The sequence below is a fragment of the Heptranchias perlo genome, unplaced genomic scaffold (genome assembly GCF_035084215.1).
Source record: "Heptranchias perlo isolate sHepPer1 unplaced genomic scaffold, sHepPer1.hap1 HAP1_SCAFFOLD_459, whole genome shotgun sequence".
In the NCBI taxonomy this organism is placed as follows: Eukaryota; Metazoa; Chordata; class Chondrichthyes; order Hexanchiformes; family Hexanchidae; genus Heptranchias; species Heptranchias perlo.
Window position 1 is genome coordinate 138,498 of NW_027139473.1, and position 17,313 is coordinate 155,810.

The window sequence follows — 17,313 nt, forward strand, 5'->3', positions numbered from 1 at the left end:
AGGTGGGTAGGTGGGGTTGAGGGATATGGTGAGAAGGTGGGTAGGTGGGGTTGAGGGATATGGTGAGAAGGTGGGTAGGTGGGATTGAGGGATATGGTGTGATGGTGGGTGGGTGGGGTTGAGGGATATGGTGAGAAGGTGGGTAGGTGGGATTGAGGGATATGGTGAGAAGGTGGGTAGGTGGGGTTGAGGGATATGGTGAGATGGTGGGGATGAGTGATATGGTGAGATGGTGGGGATGAGTGATATGGTGAGATGGTGGGGATGAGTGATATGGTGAGATGGTGGGGATGAGTGATATGGTGAGATGGTGGGGATGAGTGATAAGGTGGGTAGGTGGGATTGAGATCCAGCATGAAGGGGGAGGCGTGCATGACCGAGTGACCTGTTCCAGCCCAACGCAGCGGCAGTACCGCAACTAATAACTGGACGGCACACCGCAGGGCCAACGGAGGTATCACACATGAGCGAAATACAAAGAGAGGGATCCATAGTGTCAACTCAGATCAACACCTTTTATTGTCCCAGGGGTGTAACGGATTCCACAGGCGCCCTCCGGTACCTCACGTCCGAGCGGCCCCACCCTTCATGCGCGAGCCCACAAAATGAGCATCGGCGAGATATTCGATCTTGGGAGGAGGGCACCCGCTGCTCCAGGCCGTCCCGCACGGTGATCGTTGCTCCTCTGCCCATCCACCGAGTATGACGATCCAGGCTGGTTGTCCCCTTCCGCTAACCCTAACCCCCATCCACCCCCCCGCCCCACCCCAAAACCCCCCACCAGCCCAGGAGACTCCGAGGCCCCAATCTGACCCACATTGAGCTGAGGTAACTCAGCGCAGGCCAGCAAACGGAACGTGGGACCTTCCCGCTCTGTGCAGCTCAGTACCGCACCGATTGGTACAAAGGCCGGGGTGGGGGAGCCCCTTGAGTTTCCAGAGTCGGGTGAAAACAGAGGGAGAACGGTCTGTGATCTTTAGCTGCATTTCAACACGCTCCCGGATGACCCATAAGGCCGCGACCCGATTCCGGCCGGCCGGAGGAGCGCAAAGTGTGGGCAGCTCGGGCACCTCCTCCTCACCAGCGAGCCCCGTCGCCCAAATCACGGATTGTCCATGGCACCGTCTGCCCGAAGGGATTCAGGGACTTCCGTGAGATCCCGTCCAATGATTTCATTCACTGCAGGGACAGAGCAACCAACAGGAATCAGACAGAATCAAATTAATTAGAAACAATTTTACAACACCAAGTTATAGTCCAGCAATTTTATTTTAAATTCACAAGCTTTCGGAGATTTTCTCCTTCCTCAGGTAAATGTTTCAAGATACAGAGTAAAGCTCCCTCTACACTGTCCCGTCAAACACTCCCAGGGCAGGTACAGCACGGGTTAGATACAGAGTAAAGCTCCCTCTACACTGTCCCGTCAAACACTCCCAGGGCAGGTACAGGGTTAGATATAGAGTAAAGCTCCCTCTACACTGTCCCATCAAACACTCCCAGGACAGGTACAGCACGGGTTAGATACAGAGTAAAGCTCCCTCTACACTGTCCCATCAAACACTCCCAGGGCAGGTACAGTATGGGTTAGATACAGAGTAAAGCTCCCTCTACACTGTCCCATCAAACACTCCCAGGGCAGGTACAGGGTTAGATACAGAGTAAAGCTCCCTCTACACTGTCCCATCAAACACTCCCAGGACAGGTACAGCACGGGTTAGATACAGAGTAAAGCTCCCTCTACACTGTCCCATCAAACACTCCCAGGGCAGGTACAGCACGGGTTAGATACAGAGTAAATCCAATGCCTGACCCACAACAGTCACCAGAACTCTGAAAGGCACTATTTCCTGTCGGGTTCATGGTTCCCCACCTACCATCGTCCAGTGTGATGCCTTGGATGGGAATGGTGCTGAAGGTCAGGTCGCACTCCATGGTCTCCCCCTTGGCATCCACTGCTGGTGTCTCCGGAGGGGCTGTCGCTTCCCCCCCGCCTTGGTCCTGTCCGCGAGCAGGCGGGGGAGGGGGCTGCTCCAGGAATGGGCGGTGCTGGCGGGAAGGCGAGGATTCGGGGGGAGCTGCAGCCGTGTCCGCCTCCGCCTGCCCGGTGTCCTGGAAGACGCCCGAGGTGGGCACAGAGCCCGATGGAAAGGACGGCCTGTGCGGCGCCAGGCGGCAGCTCGAAGGAGCGTGGGCAGCCGGCAGCTCCGGCGGGTACAAGGCTCGACCTCGCGGCGGCGCCAAGGGAGGGGGTGGGCCCAGCCCATTGCCCAGCGACTGAGCTGGCGGGGAGCAATGTCCGAGGGCCTGGGATGGTGTTGGGTAGAAAGGGCCGGCGGGGGGCACTGGCAGGTGGAGGTCGGCTCCCGACGGCCAATCGGGAGGCGAGTAGGAACAGGAAGGACCCAATGGGAGGTGGGTCAAGGGGTGACCTTGGTTGAGTGGGGTCAAAGGGTGACCTTGGTTGGGTGGGGCCAAGGGGTGGCCATGGTTGGTTGGGTTCAAAGGGTGACCGTGGTTGGTTGGGGTCAAAGGGTGACCTTGGTTGGTTGGGGTCAAAGGCTGACCTTGGTTGAGTGGGGTCAAGGGCTGACCTTCGTTGAGTGGGGTCAAGGGATGACCTTGGTTGGTTGGGGTCAAATGGTGACCTTGGTTGAGTGAGGTCAAGGGGTGGCCTTGTTTCGGTGGGGTCAAGGGATGACCTTGGTTGGTTGGGGTCAAATGGTGACCTTGGTTAGGTGGGGTCAAGGGGTGACCATGGTTGGGTGGGGTCAAGGGGTGACCATGGTTGGGTGGGGTCAAGGGGTGACCATGACTGGGTGGGGTCAAAGGGTCACCTTGGTTGGGTGGGGTCATGGGGTGACCATGGTTGGGTGGGGTCAAGGGGTGACCATGTTTGGGTGGGGTCAAGGGGTGACCATGGTTGGGTGGGGTCAAGGGGTGACCATGTTTGGGTGGGGTCAAGGGGTGACCATGGTTGGGTGGGGTTAAGCAGCAGCCAAAGCCAGGCGGGACCTGCTTGCAGGCCTCGTTCCACTCCGCATCGAGCAGGAACGCAGGCAGCCCAGGGACGGGCGATGGATGGGGGCAGGCGTCACCGAAGGCCTTGGGCGCCGGGCACCCTGGATTCGAGGGCAGGGGTACCGACGGCGAGGCTGGTGCAAACACCCCCGGGTCAGAGAGCGTCGAGGGCGGCTGGCAGAGGCCAGCAGTGGGCACGCTGGGGGGGTATTCGAGCGGGGAACGGAGCGGGGAGTCGGGCTCCACCTCAAACCCCTCGTAAGGTTCTTCCTTGATGAGAACTGGAGAGAAAAAAAAACAAAAGAGGAACACGGGATTAGGCACTGGGATTCATTCAACCTCTCCCTTTCATGTCAGCTTTTTCTGGCTTAATCGGTAGCAACCTCCTCCCTGAAACAGACAGGTCATGGGTTCCAGTCCCCACTCTGCTCCAGCCCCCATAATCCAGGGCCAACACTCCCCCCCCCCCCCCCGGTGCCAGTACTGAGGGAGCGCCGCTCTGTCGGAGACGCCGTCTTTCGGATGAGACGTTAAACCGAGGGGCCCCCGTCTGCCCCTCTCAGGTGGGACGCAAAAGATCCCACGGCCACTATTGGAAGAAGAGCAGGAGCGGGGAGTTCTCCCCGGTGTCCTGGGGCCAATGTCTATCTCTCAAACCAACATCACTTAAAAAAAAAACAGACGATCTGGTCATTTATCACATTGCTATTTGTGGGATCTTGCTGTGCGCAAATTGGCTGCTGAGTTTCCTCTTTTATAACAGTGACCACACTTCGAAAGAAACACTTAATTGGCTGTAAAACACTTATTGAGGACGTCCTGAGGTCGTGAAAGACGCTGTATGAATGCAAGTTTTTCTTTTCTTTCAGGCCATCCCACCCCACAAACTCCGTTCAGGAATGTAAGGAGACAATCGAGGAGCTCCCTCCAGGAAGCCCAGGAGGTCCCGCGACCCGCTGGACGGCAGCCGGTAGCGGCACTCACCGGGCAGGTACTGGAAGCACTGGCACGGGCTCCTCTTCCTCTTGCCGTTGCAGACAAGGAAACACACCTGGGCCGCCCTGGTGAGGCTCTGGTTGCGATACGGAGGCACCTCAGCCACGATCAGAGTCTGCGAGAGAGGAGGGAGAAGGTGTTAGTGCTTCGAGCTCACCACCAGGGGACGATCACACACAGGAGAGCACCAGGCTGCACATCACAGAGAGCGAGTGACAGGCTGGAATCTAATCGAGGGGGTTCATATAAAGAATAACAGACACCCAGGAGTGAGTTACAGGCTGGAATCGAATCGAGGGGTTCGGGGGGTTCATATAAAGAATAACAGACACCCAGGAGTGAGTTACAGGCTGGAATCGAATCGAGGGGGTTCATATATAGAATAACAGACACCCAGGAGTGAGTGACAGGCTGGAATCTAATCGAGGGGGTTCATATAAAGAATAACAGACACCCAGGAGTGAGTTACAGGCTGGAATCGAATCGAGGGGGTTCATATAAAGAATAACAGACACCCAGGAGTGAGTTACAGGCTGGAATCTAATCGAGGGGTTCGGGGGGTTTATACAAAGAATAACAGACACCCAGGAGTGAGTTACAGGCTGGAATCTAATCGAGGGGTTCGGGGGGTTTATATAAAGAATAACAGACACCCAGGAGTGAGTTACAGGCTGGAATCTAATCGAGGGGTTCGGGGGGGTTTATATATAGAATAACAGATACCCGGGAGTGAGTTACAGGCTGGAATCTAATCGAGGGGTTCGGGGGGGTTTATATATGGAATAACAGATACCCGGGAGTGAGTTACAGGCTGGAATCTAATCGAGGGGTTCGGGGGGTTTATATATAGAATAACAGATACCCGGGAGTGAGTTACAGACTGGAATCTAATCGAGGGGTTCGGGGGGTTTATATATAGAATAACAGATACCCGGGAGTGAGTTACAGACTGGAATCTAATCGAGGGGTTCGGGGGGTTTATATATAGAATAACAGATACCCGGGAGTGAGTTACAGACTGGAATCTAATCGAGGGGTTCGGGGGGTTTATATATAGAATAACAGATACCCGGGAGTGAGTTACAGACTGGAATCTAATCGAGGGGTTCGGGGGGTTTATATATAGAATAACGGATACCCGGGAGTGAGTTACAGGCTGGAATCTAATCGAGGGGTTCGGGGGGTTTATATATAGAATAACCGATACCCGGGAGTGGGTTACAGGCTGGAATCTAATCGAGGGGTTCGGGGGGTTTATATATAGAATAACAGATACCCGGGAGTGAGTTACAGACTGGAATCTAATCGAGGGGTTCGGGGGGTTTATATATAGAATAACAGACACCCAGGAGTGAGTTACAGGCTGGAATCTAATCGAGGGGTTTGGGGGGGTTTATATATAGAATAACAGATACCCGGGAGTGAGTTACAGGCTGGAATCTAATCGAGGGGTTCGGGGGGTTTATATATAGAATAACAGATACCCCGGAGTGAGTTACAGGCTGGAATCTAATCGAGGGGTTCGGGGGGTTTATATATAGAATAACAGACACCCAGGAGTGAGTTACAGGCTGGAATCTAATCGAGGGGTTTGGGGGGGTTTATATATAGAATAACAGATACCCGGGAGTGAGTTACAGGCTGGAATCTAATCGAGGGGTTCGGGGGGTTTATATATAGAATAACAGACACCCAGGAGTGAGTTACAGGCTGGAATCTAATCGAGGGGTTTGGGGGGGTTTATATATAGAATAACAGATACCCGGGAGTGAGTTACAGGCTGGAATCTAATCGAGGGGTTCGGGGGGGTTTATATATAGAATAACAGATACCCGGGAGTGAGTTACAGGCTGGAATCTAATCGAGGGGTTCGGGGGGTTTATATATAGAATAACAGATACCCGGGAGTGAGTTACAGGCTGGAATCTAATCGAGGGGTTCGGGGGGTTTATATATAGAATAACAGATACCCGGGAGTGAGTTACAGGCTGGAATCTAATCGAGGGGTTCGGGGGGTTTATATATAGAATAACAGATACCCGGGAGTGAGTTACAGGCTGGAATCTAATCGAGGGGTTCGGGGGGGTTTATATATAGAATAACAGATACCCGGGAGTGAGTTACAGGCTGGAATCCAATCGAGGGGTTCGAGGGGTTTATATATAGAATAACAGATACCCGGGAGTGAGTTACAGGCTGGAATCTAATCGAGGGGTTCGGGGGGTTTATATATAGAATAACAGATACCCGGGAGTGAGTTACAGGCTGGAATCTAATCGAGGGGTTCGGGGGGTTTATATATAGAATAACAGATACCCGGGAGTGAGTTACAGGCTGGAATCTAATCGAGGGGTTCGGGGGGTTTATACATAGAATAACAGATACCCAGGAGTGAGTTACAGGCTGGAATCTAATCGAGGGGTTCGGGGGGTTTATATATAGAATAACAGATACCCGGGAGTGAGTTACAGACTGGAATCTAATCGAGGGGTTCGGGGGGTTTATATATAGAATAACAGATACCCGGGAGTGAGTTACAGACTGGAATCTAATCGAGGGGTTCGGGGGGTTTATATATAGAATAACGGATACCCGGGAGTGAGTTACAGGCTGGAATCTAATCGAGGGGTTCGGGGGGTTTATATATAGAATAACCGATACCCGGGAGTGGGTTACAGGCTGGAATCTAATCGAGGGGTTCGGGGGGGTTTATATATAGAATAACAGATACCCGGGAGTGAGTTACAGGCTGGAATCTAATCGAGGGGTTCGGAGGGTTTATATATAGAATAACAGATACCAGGAGTGAGCCACAGGCTGAAATATAATCGAGGGGTTCGGGGGGTTTATACATAGAATAACAGATACCCGGGAGTGAGTTACAGGCTGGAATCTAATCGAGGGGTTCGGGGGGTTTATATATAGAATAACAGATACCCGGGAGTGAGTTACAGGCTGGAATCTAATCGAGGGGTTCGGGGGGTTTATATATAGAATAACGGATAATTGGGAGTGAGTTACAGGCTGGAATCTAATCGAGGGGTTCGGGGGGGTTTATATATAGAATAACAGATACCCGGGAGTGAGTTACAGGCTGGAATCTAATCGAGGGGTTCGGGGGGTTTATATATAGAATAACAGATACCCGGGAGTGAGTTACAGGCTGGAATCTAATCGAGGGGTTCGGGGGGTTTATATATAGAATAACAGATACCCGGGAGTGAGTTACAGACTGGAATCTAATCGAGGGGTTCGGGGGGTTTATGTATAGAATAACAGATACCCGGGAGTGAGTTACAGGCTGGAATCTAATCGAGGGGTTCGGGGGGTTTATATATAGAATAACAGATACCCGGGAGTGAGTTACAGACTGGAATCTAATCGAGGGGTTCGGGGGGTTTATATATAGAATAACAGATACCCGGGAGTGAGTTACAGGCTGGAATCTAATCGAGGGGTTCGGGGGGTTTATATATAGAATAACAGATACCTGGGAGTGAGTTACAGACTGGAATCTAATCGAGGGGTTCGGGGGGTTTATATATAGAATAACAGATACCCGGGAGAGAGTTACAGGCTGGAATCTAATCGAGGGGTTCGGGGGGTTTATATATAGAATAACAGATACCCGGGAGTGAGTTACAGGCTGGAATCTAATCGAGGGGTTCGGGGGGGTTTATATATAGAATAACAGATACCCGAGAGTGAGTTACAGGCTGGAATCTAATCGAGGGGTTCGGGGGGTTTATATATAGAATAACTGATAATTGGGAGTGAGTTACAGGCTGGAATCTAATCGAGGGGTTCGGGGGGTTCATTTATTGAATAACGGATAATTGGGAGTGAGTTACAGGCTGGAATCTAATCGAGCTGTTTGTTTGGGGGCATCAGTCTCTGGAGAGGGACTGGGTGGGGGGCAGTGGGTCAGACACTGACCTTTCACCCTCTGGGACCTAGGGTCAAATCCAGCCCCAGACAGAGGGGGTGAAGGCCTCTCCTCTCTCTGATGGGGGGGGGACTGGGCGGTAAACTGGTCTCTTGCTGTGCAGTCTCGCCATCCACAGGCTGCGAGCGGCTTGACACTGTGCACCAGCGTCCCCCCCTGCAGAGCGTGCCGAACGTGGTGCCTAAAGCACGTCACTGGACTTGGGTTCTTCCAAATGGAGACGGTTACCGCCAGACCTCACCTCTGTGCTCCTCACACTGTTGATCTTGGCGTCTACCTCCCACTGCGGGCGCCCATCTAGCGGAGGAAAGAAAAGATGCTGAGAGACGTCGGAGAGCCGTAGAAAAATTCCCCCACCCACCAACCTGATGTGGTCCTGAGGCCCACAGAGCAGGAAGAGCCCAGGTTCTATCCCTTTGTTCTTTGTTGAGCTGCATGATCCCAACTGGGGCGGGGTGTGTTGGGGGGGGGGGGTGCTTTAGGGTGGCAGGCGGACAGTGCAATTCAAAAAGTTGCCAATCAGACACAAAAGAGAGCCGCACTGCACGTTTGTAGTTGAATTGAGTGACCTGGATCCTCCCTCAAGTAACTGCTCGGCAACCACCTGAATCAATCTGTTAAGTAAAGCCGGGACGTGACTTTCCTATGTATTAAGCTGTTTTTTTAAACTCCTAAAGTGCCGCTACAGAAGTGAACAAACCAAATCTCTTAATGCTAATTCTCCTGCGGGCTTCAGATCTTTGGTGGGACAGAACCTCTGTGCAACATTTATCTGACCCCGGCAAATTGCACACTTGTGATGTCCGGGACACACAGGAGTTCCTCACGCTTCGGGTTTCGAGCGTTTGCTGGTAAAATGCCTCGTATAACATGATTTGCGTCCCACCCCTCCATCTTCAGTATAGGTAGCTGGTGTGAGGCAGAAAACTGTGTGACCACATTAAAAGAAACAAAACACCTCAGAAGATCTTTGTTGTTGTTGTTTTGAGAGAAACAATTTTGAACTAACAGAGAAATTAAGGACTGGTTTATGCCTGCCTCTGCGTAATCTTACTTTTTAATAAAAATGAGGTAGCGACTTTAGCCTGATGCTTTCCATCAGTTTCCCCTCTTTCCATGGCGAGTTAGTCATGTTTTTTTTTATTCGTTCATGGGGATGTGGGCGTCGCTGGTGAGGCCGGCATTTATTGCCCATCCCTAATTGCCCCTCGAGAAGGTGGTGGTGAGCCGCCTTCTTGAACCGCTGCAGTCCGTCTGGTGACGGTTCTCCCACAGTGCTGTTAGGAAGGGAGTTCCAGGATTTTGACCCAGCGACAATGAAGGAACGGCCGATATATTTCCAAGTCGGGATGGTGTGTGACTTGGAGGGGAACGTGCAGGTGGTGTTGTTCCCATGTGCCTGCTGCTCTTGTCCTTCTCGGTGGTAGAGGTCGCGGGTTTGGGAGGAGCTGTCGAAGAAGCCTTGGCGAGTTGCTGCAGTGCATCCTGTGGATGGTACACACTGCAGCCACAGTGCGCCGGTGGTGAAGGGTGTGAATGTTTAGGGTGGTGGATGGGGTGCCAATCAAGTGGGCTGCTTTGTCCTGGATCGTGTCGAGCTTCTTGAGTGTTGTTGGAGCTGCACTCATCCAGGCAAGTGGAGAGTATTCCATCACACTCCTGACTTGTGCCTTGTAAATGGTGGAAAGGCTTTGGGGAGTCAGGAGGTGAGTCACTCGCCGCAGAATACCCAGCCTCTGACCTGCTGTCGTAGCCACAGTATTTATATGGCTGGTCCAGTTAAGTTTCAACAGGGTCAATGGTGACCCCCAGGATGTTGATGGTGAGGGATTCGGCGATGGTAATGCCATTGAATGTCAAGGGGAGGTGGTTAGACTCTCTCTTGTTGGAGATGGTCATTGCCTGGCCCTTATCTGGTGCGAATGTTACTTGCCACTTATGAGCCCAAGCTTGGATGTTGTCCAGGTCTTGCTGCATGCGGGCTCGGACTGCTTCATTATTTGAGGGGCTGCGAATGGAACTGAACACTGTGCAGTCATCAGCAAACATCCCCATTTCTGACCTTATGATAGAGGGAAGATCATTGATGAAGCAGCCGAAGATGGTTGGGCCTAGGACACTGCCCTGAGGAACTCCTGCAGCAATGCCCTGGGGCTGAGATGATTGGCCTCCAACAACCACTACCATCTTCCTTTGTGCTAGGTATGACTCCAGCCACTGGAGAGTTTTCCCCCTGATTCCCATTGATTTCAATTTTACTCGGGCTCCTTGGTGCCACACTCGGTCAAATGCTGCCTTGATGTCAAGGGCAGTCACTCTCACCTCACCTCTGGAATTCAGCTCTTTTGTCCATGTTTGGACCAAGGCTGTAATGAGGTCTGGAGCCGAGTGGTCCTGGCGGAACCCAAACTGAGCATCAATTTACCAATGACATAAGGGTCCATTGCATGACCCTGGCAAAACTAGCCCAGATATCTTTTCACGTAACGTGTGGGCCTGCTAATAGAAACCCATTAGGAAATGTAAAAGGAGCGACTAGTCTCGATTTCAACATGCTGAGGGAGTGCGGGGAAGAAGGAGGGGAGACCGAGGGAGGGGAGGAGTCCCACAGTGCTGAGGGAGGGGAGACTGAGGGAGGGGAGACTGAGGGAGGGAGGGGAGGAGTCCCACAGTGCTGAGGGAGGGAAGACTGAGGGAGGGGAGGAGTCCCGTAGTGCCGAGGGAGGGGACACTGAGGGAGGGGAGGAGTCCCGCAGTGCTGAGGGAGGGGACACTGAGGGAGGGGAGGGGAGGAGTCCCACAGTGCTGAGGGAGGGGAGACGGAGGGAGGGGAGGAGTCCCACAGTGCTGAGGGAGGGGAGACGGAGGGAGGGGAGGAGTCCCACGGTGCTGAGGGAGGGGAGATTGAGGGAGGGGAGGAGTCCCGCAGTGCCGAGGGAGGGGAGATTGAGGGAGGGGAGGAGTCCCGCAGTGCTGAGGGAGGGGAGACTGAGGGAGGGGAGGAGTCCCGCAGTGCCGAGGGAGGGGAGACTGAGAAACCCTGGGAGAGGTCGAGACACGTCCGCACCCGTGAAAGGAAACGGTAAGGGAAGCAGTTACCTGGACCTTTCTCGATAAAGACGACCTTCGACTCAGGAAGGAAGTTACAGCCGGTGAGCAGCAACTCATCTCCGCCGGTAACGGGGCTCGAGTTCACGTTGTAACTTTCCACCTGCGGCAGCTCGTGAGCCGAGCGCTGGGCTGCGGAAGGAAGGGCGGCACGAGGTAGGTTAGGAAAACGTGAGCTTAACAAGAGGAGAGACAAGTGACGCACAACAAGCATACGGGTGCCTGGGCTTCATAAACAGAGGCATGGAGTATATATCAGAGTGAGTTACAGTGACAGAGGTGTTCAAAATCAGGAGGGGGTTTGACAGAGTAAATAAGGAGAAACTGTTTCCAGTGGCAGAAGGGTCGGTGACCAGAGGATACAGATTTACGTTGATCGGCAAAAGAACCAGAGGGGGAGATGAGGGAACATTTTTTTACACAGCGAGTTATGATGATCTGGAATGCGCTGCCTGAAAGGGCGGTGGAAGCAGATTCAGTCGTAGCTTTCGAAAGGGAATTGGATAAATACTTGAACTTACATAATTTTTGCAGGACATTGGGGAACGAGCAGGGGGGCGTGGGGCTAATTAGTCAGCTCTTTCAGAGAGCCGGCACAGGCAGGATGGGCCCAATGGCCTCCTCCTGTGCTGTAACATTCTATGACTTTATGAACAACGATCGCGGCACAGGGTCGGACACTGACCTTTCACCCGTTGGGACCTGGGGGTCAAATCCAGCCCCAGACGGAGGGGACGAAGGGCGCCTCTCCATTGATTGTGCTACTGAAATGGGCCTCGTGGGTGAGAGGAATGAAGAGCCAGGACCTTTATTATATACTCACAGCACTCAATGGGCACTGAGGCCACCTGCAGGGAGACAACCTTCCCATTCGGCTGAGGAACGTGAACCCGGAAGACCAGTTTCACTCTTGTGTTCTTCCTCCCAATGTCCGTTTCACCTTTCCGTAACTCGATGTCGGAATTGCGAAGCTTCAGGATTCCAGCACAATCAATACTGCGGGGGACAGGACACCATGGGTTAGATACAGAGTAAAGCTCCCTCTACACCGTCCCGTCAAACACTCCCAGGGCAGGTACAGGGTTAGATACAGAGTAAAGCTCCCTCTACACCGTCCCGTCAAACACTCCCAGGGCAGGTACAGGGTTAGATACAGAGTAAAGCTCCCTCTACACCGTCCCATCAAACACTCCCAGGGCAGGTACAGGGTTAGATACAGAGTAAAGCTCCCTCTACACCGTCCCATCAAACACTCCCAGGGCAGGTACAGGGTTAGATACAGAGTAAAGCTCCCTCTACACCGTCCCATCAAGCACTCCCAGGGCAGGTACAGGGTTAGATACAGAGTAAAGCTCCCTCTACACTGTCCCGTCAAACACTCCCAGGGCAGGTACAGGGTTAGATACAGAGTAAAGCTCCCTCCACACTGTCCCATCAAACACTCCCAGGGCAGGTACAGGGTTAGATACAGAGTAAAGCTCCCTCTACACTGTCCCATCAAACACTCCCAGGGCAGGTACAGCACGGGTTAGATACAGAGTAAAGCTCCCTCTACACCGTCCCGTCAAACACTCCCAGGGCAGGTACAGCACGGGTTAGATACAGAGTAAAGCTCCCTCTACACTGTCCCATCAAACACTCCCAGGGCAGGTACAGGGTTAGATACAGAGTAAAGCTCCCTCTACACTGTCCCATCAAACACTCCCAGGGCAGGTACAGGGTTAGATACAGAGTAAAGCTCCCTCTACACTGTCCCATCAAACACTCCCAGGGCAGGGACAGGGTTAGATACAGAGTAAAGCTCCCTCTGCACTGTCCCATCAAACACTCCCAGGGTCAGGTACAGGGTTAGATACAGAGTAAAGCTCCCTCTACACTGTCCCATCAAACACTCCCAGGGCAGGTACAGGGTTAGATACAGAGTAAAGCTCCCTCTACACTGTCCCATCAAACACTCCCAGGGCAGGTACAGGGTTAGATACAGAGTAAAGCTCCCTCTACACTGTCCCGTCAAACACTCCCAGGGCAGGTACAGGGTTAGATACAGAGTAAAGCTCCCTCGACACTGTCCCATCAAACACTCCCAGGGCAGGTACAGGGTTAGATACAGAGTAAAGCTCCCTCTACACTGTCCCGTCAAACACTCCCAGGGCAGGTACAGGGTTAGATACAGAGTAAAGCTCCCTCTACACTGTCCCGTCAAACACTCCCAGGGCAGGTACAGCACGGGTTAGATACAGAGTAAAGCTCCCTCTACACTGTCCCATCAAACACTCCCAGGGCAGGTACAGCACGGGTTAGATACAGAGTAAAGCTCCCTCTACACTGTCCCATCAAACACTCCCAGGGCAGGTACAGCACGGGTTAGATACAGAGTAAAGCTCCCTCTACACTGTCCCGTCAAACACTCCCAGGGCAGGTACAGCACGGGTTAGATACAGAGTAAAGCTCCCTCTACACTGTCCCATCAAACACTCCCAGGGCAGGTATAGGGTTAGATACAGAGTAAAGCTCCCTCTACACTGTCCCATCAAACACTCCCAGGGCAGGTACAGGGTTAGATACAGAGTAAAGCTCCCTCTGCACCGTCCCATCAAACACTCCCAGGACAGGTACAGGGTTAGATACAGAGTAAAGCTCCCTCTACACCGTCCCGTCAAACACTCCCAGGGCAGGTACAGGGTTAGATACAGAGTAAAGCTCCCTCTACACTGTCCCATCAAACACTCCCAGGGTAGGTACAGGGTTAGATACAGAGTAAAGCTCCCTCTACACTGTCCCATCAAACACTCCCAGGGCAGGTACGGGGTTAGATACAGAGTAAAGCTCCCTCTGCACTGTCCCATCAAACACTCCCAGGGCAGGTACAGGGTTAGATACAGAGTAAAGCTCCCTCTGCACTGTCCCATCAAACACTCCCAGGGCAGGTACAGGGTTAGATACAGAGTAAAGCTCCCTCTGCACTGTCCCATCAAACACTCCCAGGGCAGGTACAGGGTTAGATACAGAGTAAAGCTCCCTCTGCACTGTCCCATCAAACACTCCCAGGGCAGGTACAGGGTTAGATACAGAGTAAAGCTCCCTCGACACTGTCCCATCAAACACTCCCAGGGCAGGTACAGGGTCAGATACAGAGTAAAGCTCCCTCTACACTGTCCCATCAAACACTCCCAGGGCAGGTACAGGGTTAGATACAGAGTAAAGCTCCCTCTACACTGTCCCATCAAACACTCCCAGGGCAGGTACAGGGTTAGATACAGAGTAAAGCTCCCTCTACACTGTCCCATCAAACACTCCCAGGGCAGGTACAGGGTTAGATACAGAGTAAAGCCGTCGAGTCACTACCTTGCTGTCATGTTGTTTTCAGGCAGTAGCGACACCTCCAGGACCTTGGTGGTACTGACGACAGCTTCCTGACTGGAGGTGGCCACCATCTTGCCGGTGATGCGGTGAACCTGGTAGAAGGCGTGCGGCCGGAGGTTTCGGTCGTCCGCTGTGCCGATGAACATCTGAAGGGTGAGCGGCTTCTCCAGGTAGCCTTGCAGCTGCGGGGAGAAATGGCGGAGGTGGATTGACGCAGAGAAACGTTTACAAGCTCCCCCACCTTTCCCCCAACTCCTCCCCGTCCTCCATCCCTTGACCGAGCTCCATCCGTCTGGGGTTGGATTTGACCCCAGTCCCCAGAGGGTGAGAGGTCAATGTCTGACCCCGCCCAGTTAATTCTGCCATTGGAGCATGTCTGAGAGACAAAGTTGCTCAGTCCCTTCGTATCTTATGGAAGAATTATCTTGTAATTTCACACTTGAATTCCACCTCTCTGCCCAAACCTCATCCAGCTCATTTCTGCGGTTCTTCGCAGCGCACTGAAAGCTTAAGTTAAACTCCAGGCTTAACAGGACCTCCGGAACCGACACTGGATCGGGCCCGAGTCGGGGCTACGATTCTGGTGCACTCACAAAGCCAGCAGCAGGACCACGGCCGGCTGCCTACGTGACAACAAAAGCGGCGGCCAATTTGCGCACAGCAAGATCCCAGAAGCAGCAGTGCGATAGATGACCAGATAATCTGTGGGGTTTTTTTAAGCGATGTTGGTTGAGGGATAAATATTGGCCCCACGACACCGGGGAGAACTCCCCCCCCACCCCCCGCTATTCTTCCAAATAGTGGCCACGGGATCTTTTACGTCCCACCCGAGAGGGGCAGGCAGTGCTCATCAGAAGTGTGCGTGTGACGTACTTTGGGATGTTCAGCAGAGATGTGATAAAGACCCTGTTTCGATCCCATCTCCCCCCAAACCCCACCCCACCCCCGGTGTATGAACACTCGTATCACCTTGTCTCCGACTCCCTTCACATAATCTACAAAATTTCCAGGAGTTAAAGAGAAAGAGAGACCTGGGGGTGTGTGCACACAAATCTTTGAAGGTGGCAGGACAAGTTGAGAAGGCTGAAACAAAAGCATCTGGGATCCTGGGCTTTATTAATAGAGGCATAGAGTACAAAAGCAAGGAAGTTATGCTAAACCTTCATAAAACACTGGTTAGGCCCCAGCTGGAGTATTGTGTTCAATTCTGGGCACCGCACTTTAGGAAGGATGTCAAGGCCTTGGAGAGGGTGCAGAGGAGATTTACCAGAATGGTACCAGGGATGAGGGACTTCAATTTCTTGGAGAGACTGGAGAAGCTGGGGTTGTTCTCCTTAGAGCAGAGAAGGTTAAGGGGAGATTTGATCGAGGTGTTCAAAATCATGAGGGGTTTTGAGAGAGTAAATAAGGAGAAACTGTTTCCAGTGGCAGAAGGGTCGGTAACCAGAGGACACGGATTTAAGGTGATCGGGAAAAGAGCCAGAGGGGGAGATGAGGAAACATTTTTTTTACGCAGTGAGTTGTGATGATCTGGGACGCGCTGCCTGAAAGGACGGTGGAAGCTGATTCAATAATAACTTTCAAAAGGGAATTGGATAAATACTTGAAGGGAAAAAATTTATCGGGCCACCGGGAAAAAGCAGAGGGAGTGGGACTGATTGGATAGCTCTTTCAAAGAGTCGGCATAGGCACGATGGGCTGAATGGCCTCTTCCTGTGCTGTGTATGATACTATGAAAGAACTTGCATTTATACAGCGCCTTTCATGACCTCAGGAAGCACTTCACAGCCAATGAAGTATTTTTGACGTGCGGTCACTGTAGGAATCGCGGGAGGTAATTACATCCATAGAATGACGTAGAATGTAGAGCACAGAAACAGGCCATTCGGCCCACCTGGTCCGTGCCGGTGTTTATGCTCCACACGAGCCTCCTCCCGCTCCTCTTCGTCTAACCCCATCAGCATATCTTTCTATTCCTTGCTCCCTCGTGTTTATCCAGCTTCCCCTTAAATGTATCTACACTGGTTGCCTCAACCACTCCCTGTGGTAGCAAGCAAGCTCCCACAAAGAGCAATGTGGCAAATGACCAGATAATCTGGTGGGTTTTTTTTTAGTGATGTTGGTTGAGGGATAAATATCGGCCCCAGGACACCAGGGGGAGAACTCCCCCCCCTGCTCTTCTTCCAAATAGTGGGCCGTGGGATCTTTCACGTCCACCTGAGAGGGGCAGACGGGGGGCCTTCGGTTTAACGTCTCGTCCGAAGGGCGGCCCCTCCGGCAGTGCGGCGCTCCCTCCGTGCTGGCAGTGGGAGCGTCGGCCCCTGGATTACGGGGCTCGAGTCTCTGGAGTGGGGACTGGTACCCACGAAACTTCCGACTCAGGGGCGAGAGTGAGACCGACTGAGCCACCTCAAAGCCCGCTGTTTCCCATGTGCAACACATATACATATACCTCCCTATCAAGCTCAGCTTCCTGCATCATTCCTCAGAATTCAAACCCCCGATGACGCGCAGTCTATTCGGTTTTCCCAGCTGCCTCCCCAGTCGGCCATGTGGAGGGGGTGCGGGGGATCTTGTGGGAAGTCCTGCTCTCCCTGCGAAGGGGTTTGCCCAGAGCTGCTTCTGATTCACCAGATAGAATCTGTTGTACCTCCTCCTCCCCCCACCCCCGACCCTCTGCAGTGACAACGAAACTTCTCCGCAAAGGCCCCCAAGAAGCAGATCAGACCGCGCCACGACACGCAAGGCTTCCCCAACCCATCGCTGCGCACTGTTCCATCTCGGAGAAGTCGACTGCGCTGTGCAGTGCAGTTGGGACCACACCAGCGGGCGACAGGGGTTTCGCTGTGACCGAGTTCACCTCGGAAGTGTCGCGTGGGTTC

The 17,313-nt window shown here is 52.9% G+C and overlaps 1 protein-coding gene across 1 annotated transcript; it reads right to left on the minus strand.

The window, feature by feature from the left end:
- Positions 1–768: 768 nt before the first annotated feature.
- Positions 769–14,622, minus strand: LOC137313283 (nuclear factor of activated T-cells, cytoplasmic 4-like). The gene is made up of 7 exons (XM_067979408.1): positions 14,414–14,622; positions 11,892–12,064; positions 11,060–11,200; positions 8,202–8,257; positions 4,003–4,129; positions 1,875–3,299; positions 769–1,179 (listed from the first exon to the last, which is right to left on the minus strand). The coding sequence occupies exons 1-7, from the start codon at positions 14,575–14,577 to the stop codon at positions 1,103–1,105; spliced, it is 2,163 nt and encodes a 720-aa protein (XP_067835509.1). The 5' UTR covers positions 14,578–14,622; the 3' UTR covers positions 769–1,102.
- Between the last annotated feature and the right edge of the window lie 2,691 nt (positions 14,623–17,313).